This window comes from Poecilia reticulata, linkage group LG13 (assembly GCF_000633615.1).
Source record: "Poecilia reticulata strain Guanapo linkage group LG13, Guppy_female_1.0+MT, whole genome shotgun sequence".
Classification (NCBI taxonomy): domain Eukaryota; kingdom Metazoa; phylum Chordata; class Actinopteri; order Cyprinodontiformes; family Poeciliidae; genus Poecilia; species Poecilia reticulata.
Genome location: NC_024343.1, coordinates 9,908,251 through 9,915,039, shown reverse-complemented (window position 1 = coordinate 9,915,039; position 6,789 = coordinate 9,908,251). Strand labels below are relative to the sequence as shown.

Here is a 6,789-nt window from a genome sequence, read left to right as displayed (position 1 = left end):
AAATGGGATGTAAACATAACTTCAATAAAAAAAACACATAATTTAACAATAGAAAGGCGATGAAAACAGCTTCAATTTTAAATAAGCTACACATTAAAAAGAACATGAACATGTTGCATGTCTTTGCATAAGCAAATACCACAGCAGTTTTCTTTTTAAAATAGATAAATATACATTCATTTTTGGCTATAAACCTACACAAATAGAATAGGAAGACCAATTTAATGTGATGTTTTCTTTTCTTTTTTTTCTGGATTATCTTAGTTTTCATCAATAGCCGTGGATGCAAATGATGCATTGACATCAGTAGCAGCTGTTGCAAGAGATGCTGACGTCCCAGTGGAGGAGCCGTCTTTGGGTTTGGGCCTGGGCTTCATCAGCTCCTCTTTGTTGCGCTCAGGTTTGACGAGAAGGATGTAGCATTTGGGGAGGAAGATGCAGGTGAGCAGGCCAAAGCTGGAGGCGAGAATGGCAAAAATCTGGACAGCAACCATAAACTTTCCTCGCGTGCTGAGGTAAGCCGGGACAAAGGAGATCCAGACAATGAAGAAGACCAGCATGCCAAAGGTCATAGACTTGGCTTCACTAGAAGATAAATTAAAAAATACACAAACCAACATGAAGTTTAAAAAAAAAAAAAACACACACACACACACACACACACCCAGAGGCTCAATCTCCTTCAAATGTTTTCTTATTTTGTTTTGTAACAATCACAAACTATAATGTACTTTATTGGAATTTTATATAATTAATCCACACAACTCCTATGGAGTTTTTAAACATTTTTACAAATAAAATCCATATAAATGTGACATGCTGAACCAGTCTTTGCTGCAATTACAGCAGTTGGTATTTTGGCGTATGTTTCCACCAACCTTCCACATTAAATGGCTGACATTTTGTTAATTCTTCTGTGCAAAGAACCTAATGTGACATACCTGAAGTGGTCTTCCAGTTTGCGGGCTGTAAAGGCAAAGATGAAAGCCAGCAGAGCCAGCAGGATGTCATACGCAAAGATGCAACAGATGAAGACCACAGAACCTTCATCGCACTCCAGAATAATCTTTACATTCTGGGCAGCGGTGTTCTTAACCGGGTGTGGAGGGAGGATGATGAGCCAAACAGTGCACGCTACAGCCTAGATAGCAATCAGAGATCAGTTTTACTTCATTTATTTTTTGTGGTTTTTACACCTGTTGTGATCTCAAGTGTCTAGTTTTCTGCTTTCATTTCACATTTCTCACCTGTATCAATGTTGCTACGGCAGCTATTGACCTCTGATGCCCGAAGGTAAGAATGTCAACTTCAGGTTTATCCAAAGCAGCAGTATCGTTGATGTTTGAGCTGGTTACTATCACATCAGGACTGCCGCTGTTAGCTGCTGCTTCGGCTGCAGCCTTGGCAGCTTTAGCAGCTGCCTTGGCTTTGGCTCTAGCCTTTTTTAGAGCCCGAGCTCTGAGCATCAGCACAGCTGCCTTACCTGGGGTAAAGAAAAATCAGACAGGCTACCAGGGTATCCCAAGATGAGAAGATTATTTTTGATTTCCAATGTTAACTAACCCATTATGCAGGAAAGGCACAGCGCAAAGCCAAGAGCTAATGCTACTTGGCTAGTCATGCAGCTCCAGTTTTGTGGCTCGCCAAGGAAGACGATAGAGCAGAGGAAGGTTACAACAAGCGACAAGAGCAGCAAGAAACTCAACAGGGCATCATTGGCTTTGACTAGAGGGGTTCCAATGTACATAACAAGCACCACCTGGAAAAAAGCAGAAAGAAAACACCTCATATTTTAGCTGTTTTAGTAGTTTTCAGCAGTTACACACAGTGGATAAAAAGACAACTTTTCATTTTCCTTCAATTATCATAGCCTTAACTGTTTTGCTAAATGACAGAATGATGGGAGGGAAAATCTTGGAAAGATTTTATTATTTTTTGCAAATTCAGAACTGTATATACACTAACATTACTTGAGCAATTTTGGAAAGTCCAGGTGATAATATCATGCCTTTATGAGCTTCTGATAGGTTTTAATAATCGTAGCATTTAATTTAACGAGAGACTAACCTGCAGGTGTATTTTAAGAATAAAGAGCATGGGAAAGTTCAATCATTTTACAGTTCATGAAGGAGATGAGTTCTGTCTTGCAAAGATAAATGTGATTTAATGCAGATGAGTGTATTGATCCCAAAATAAAAGCAAAAGATATGATGAAGATGCTGGCTGAAGCTGGTCGGAGAATGTCTTTATCCACAGTAAAATGAAGGAATCAATAAGCAAAAGAAGCATTAAAAAGCTAGATTACATTTTGTAAATTCACAGAGGGACAAAAACCCTAATTTTTGGTGATGTGTGCTGTGGTCTGATGAAACTAAAATTTCATCAGAAATTTTAGTTTCATCATAATAGCAATTGTTATTATAACAATTGCTTATAACAATTCATAACAAGCCCTTTCTCTAACAGTGTATGACAATATGTATTTTTTATCTATAGATATTTTCTGTTGCATGAATCTCACCCCAACAGCTATGGTTACTAAAGCACCAAAGGCAGAGATGACTATCAGGGTGATTCCCAGCGGTTCTCCAAAGGCCAGGAACTCAATGATTTTGGGCACACAAGCATCATTAGCATCATTAGACCAGTCATCTCCAGTACACAGGATGCATTCACGGGCATCTGTCATCGAGGGAGAACAGGACAATTATTAAGTAACAGGTGGCGGGGAAATATGCTTAATTGCATTGGGCTCATTACCAAAACCTAATTTACACAGTAAAATGAAAATGAAAAACTGCGTTCTCCTATACAGGAGTGAATGCACTCTTATCTCGTGTTTCTACTGTTTTTGTCTCTGGTAATGAGAACCACAAACAATATTTTACCAAAGAAAATGGAGATTTCTCAGGAAAAATAATTCAGAAATATTCAGTTTAATAGATATCTTGTGGGGCACTTAAAACGATTTCATAAAACTTCATAAGGAAGGTATAAAGGATTTGTAAAGAATCACAAAAAATAAAGTAACTAATAAGACATACATATTATGGATAATCTACAATTAGTGGGTTTTAACATGCACTGAAACCGCTTTAGAATGGATGCAGCTAACATTAAACTACTTAAATGGTCTTCCCTTACCCCCGACTCCAACCCATAAAAATATAGACTTCATTAAAAACTGAGTTTTTGCGAGGAAACCAGTTTGAATAAATTGCCAAGTCTATCTAGGGGGGCATATCATGCCAGAAACATGTCAATACCCAATTGATTTCTAACCAAACATCAGTTGGGGTATGTGTATGTATTTCAACGAGTATGTATCTCTTTTAGATATTTGAAATGGTAAAGCAAATCGGAAAGCTGCACACTGACTTGTGGTGTTACTGATTTCTCCGTCAGCACAGGGGATGCAGTCAAAACAACAGACTGGCTCCCCCTGCCGGATCCCCTTCCTGGTCCCGGGCTCACAGTTCTCGCTACACACCGACCGAGGAGGCTTAGAAATAAACAGGAGATAACTATACATACCATAACATGGCACAAACATCACTGTTCTAATAAAATATCTGACCTCCAGTTCTACGTTGTTCCAAACAATAGACTCATTCCTTATGTGCAACTTCTCCTCTGCAGATGCAGATCCATTGTAGTGTCCCACGGTGACATAAGATATCTCTCCATTATCACTGATTTGCCAATTAATGATGTCATAGAAGCCCTCTGTGTCACCGTCTTCAAAGTAGATCTCCTCCCCAGTGTTTGGCATTTTGTAGCGCACGTTCTTCACATAATACATCAGCTATGGAAGACAAAGTCGAGGAGCTATGAGGACAATCAGCGCCATAAACTAATACCATTTGTAAAATCTGTACACGTCTACCTGCCAAGGCTCAAAATTAGTGATGTTGGCACAGCTGCCTCCAACAAAGGGGCCTTTTCCGTCTTCACAGTGCTCCAGGTTGTGCAAGGCATGGGCCACGGCATACACTGCTTTGTAAACACTGTGCAAACCACTTGCTTCTTAACAATGTCATTATCGCTCTCACCTCAAAACAAATGTTTATGGTTAGCTGTCCCTGAAATAGCATTGCTCATAGGTTCCAAACAATGTTTGTGCAGAAGGTTAGATAATGTGGAAATAGCAGTAAAGATGATGGCGTGAGGACATCACAAGCATCACTGATTTCTTTAATTTGAGCTGTGGGTACTGACCTGTAAGTGATTCGCAGCTGAGAGACGTCAGAGTAGGTGTTGTTGAGCTGAGCCACAGACTCGCTGCCAGTACACAGACCATATGGTAACCCCCTCACTGATCTGGACAGTGTGCCGTTCGCCTCCTTGGCGATTCTCAGCGCTTTGGAATAGTCCAGTGTGCAGTTAAACAGCTAAAAAAACATAGATACATTCACAACATTTATGTCCTCTAAATGTCTATTTAATATGTGCCACGTTTTCCAGTTTATTGGGTCAAATTCATTTAAACCCACGGTCTCCCAGAATTCCTCCGTGAGGGCATCTGCATAGGGATCCAGATCCAGTAGGTGGCGCTGAAGACCGGGGATGTCGGCCTTTTTCACCCCAAAACCAAGGGTACCAGACAGGAGAGAGTTCACCTGGGAAAAGAAAACAGCATGCACATTCAGGTCAATTTTTGAAGTGAGGTTGTGTCTCAGTTAATATCTTGCCAGCAGTGGACTATAAGTTAAAACTGGTTAGCCAAAGGCTAAAGCTAATGGCCAATCAGAGAGGGATGAAGCCCAAAGTAGATTTCTGCTATCTTATAACAACAACTTCAATCTCATAAATATTCTAGCAGTTTGGATAGATGATCATCTAAACCCGATTCAAATGGCTGAATTACCTCCTTAGCATGTCATGAAGTTTGGCAGAGACCTATTAAGAAACTCTTTAGATTGAGGTGTAGTGAGCCAGAGGAAACATCTAAAACATTCGGGATTGTTTTACGCTTCTGTTTTAAGCCATTTTATTGTTTTTAATGGGCAATCACTAAAAGAAGTCAATAGTTATTTACACAGAAAATAAAGTTAGGAGCCCATGCACCACCAATGAATTTCCTGTGTCCTTCATCTGAATAAAAACAAAAGTGAAGTAATTACTTTTGGACCAAAAGAGGAACAATCAAGAGTCCGCACAGCTAGAAACTAGTGATCAGCCCCGAAATGTGTGTGTAGTGATGGACTGGGACCTGATCCTTCAGAGACATGTAAAGCCAATTACAAAGACGGTCTTCAATCACCTGAAGTGCATTTCCAAAGTGAACATCCATCCACTTTTGCTCGTTATTTCACTTCACTGGTTATTTCCTGAATTAAAGTGATACTCATACAGGAGAATCATTGGTGGCACATCGCCTCTTTATTTCCCGTGTAGAAAGCCATCAACTTGTATAACGCCATGTGTTATATATATGCCTGCAAGTATAAACTACTTCAATAGAACCGCGCCTTAAAAGTCCTGTACTATCCCTTTGGTCAAATTAAGCTCGAACATAATATTGCCAACAGATAAACACCATCAGCTGACTGGACCTACCCCAGGCTGATTGATGAGGGCAGAGGTGACCCAGGCCTCGCTGGCAATCCAGGTGCGGTTCGTCACATTGTGGCGGAGAAGTTCGCCGATGAGCGGACTAAGGTCTACATCTGATGAGAAGACCACGATGATCTTGGCTGTGGACTCAACTACAGTTTGAACGATGCTCTTGATGGCCTCTGGTGAGCTCACCTAAAGTTTACACACACAGTTGATTTCAGGACACCACACTGATCTCACTAAAGGGTTTTGTGGGGAATTATCTGATGGTACAGTGTCTGATGTGAAGGAATACAGTCTACCTTAGGCAGAGTTTCAGAGAAGGAAATGCAGACTCCAGCTTCCTCCACCTGCTCCTTGAAGTCCTTGATGCCATATTTACCATAATCATCCTCAGCAGCGATGGTGCCCACCCAGGTCCAGCCAAAGTGCAGCACCAGTTGGGCCATAGCTGCAGACTGGTGCAGATCGTTAGGGATGGTCCTTAAGAAGGTGGGGAACTGGAACTTATTATTCAGTGCAGAACATGTTGAGCAGTAGCTGACCTAAAGAAGCAAGCGGTAAGGATTTGATATCTCTTCACCCATTTCTTTCATCTTTACTTGCTGTTCTGTCATCAGTGGCCTACCTGTGGAAAATGATAAAGCCCCAGGATCCTGGCTGTAGCAATGGACAGATCAGAACCCCCAGCACCTATTAGAGTGGCAAGAGGTGGCCCGTTGCCACAGCGATAGTTGGGTACGGCTTCATCTTGTCCCGTCAAGTATGTCAGGGTTCCCTCCACGGCCTTGGAGATGGTGAAGCATGAGTCATAGATAACGTAGCCCAGGTCGGTGTTTGGGAGCAGGTCTTCCCTCTGGTTGATTTCATTGATAGCGAACAGCATCGTCTGTGTCCAGCGGAAGGTACGGAAATTAAACCTACAGAATTGAGAAAGAACAATAAGGAAGTAACAGATTTATTGAGAGGGTCAGTTTATGCTTGGGGTCCAGAAATCTGGCGCCAAGTGCTATCACAATTTTGAGCTGAGAGTATGAATCATAAATAAATCACAATAAGCTTTTTCGTTGTTTTTCAAACAAGGAGCCTTTAAACGTATATATTTGGGGTGCTGATCTGTAATGTATCAAAGCTAATGATGATGACATATGACCAGTGGTGGGAAGTAACGAAGTACAAGTACTTCGTTACTGTACTTAAGTACAATTTTCGTGTATCTGTACTTTACTT

The 6,789-nt window shown here is 41.0% G+C and overlaps 1 protein-coding gene across 2 annotated transcripts in view; it reads right to left on the bottom strand.

Moving 5' to 3' along the window:
• Window positions 1-205: 205 nt before the first annotated feature.
• vmn2r1 (vomeronasal 2, receptor 1) overlaps window positions 206-6,789 on the bottom strand; it is a 16,004-nt gene continuing 9,420 nt past the window's right edge. Inside the window, exons 2-14 of one of the 2 annotated variants that reach the window (XM_008425312.2) lie at window positions 6,188-6,479; window positions 5,862-6,104; window positions 5,560-5,751; window positions 4,494-4,619; window positions 4,219-4,391; window positions 3,887-4,007; window positions 3,578-3,805; window positions 3,379-3,502; window positions 2,522-2,682; window positions 1,564-1,759; window positions 1,248-1,483; window positions 942-1,141; window positions 206-585 (exon numbers count right to left, since the gene is read on the bottom strand). In XM_008425312.2, the coding sequence (XP_008423534.1) occupies window positions 261-585; window positions 942-1,141; window positions 1,248-1,483; window positions 1,564-1,759; window positions 2,522-2,682; window positions 3,379-3,502; window positions 3,578-3,805; window positions 3,887-4,007; window positions 4,219-4,391; window positions 4,494-4,619; window positions 5,560-5,751; window positions 5,862-6,104; window positions 6,188-6,479 (2,617 nt within the window). In that variant the 3' untranslated portion in view covers window positions 206-260. Of the gene's footprint in view, window positions 586-941; window positions 1,142-1,247; window positions 1,484-1,563; window positions 1,760-2,521; window positions 2,683-3,378; window positions 3,806-3,886; window positions 4,008-4,218; window positions 4,392-4,493; window positions 4,620-5,559; window positions 5,752-5,861; window positions 6,105-6,187; window positions 6,480-6,789 lie in introns of both variants that reach the window. The other variant, XM_017308085.1, reaches the window with a different exon arrangement.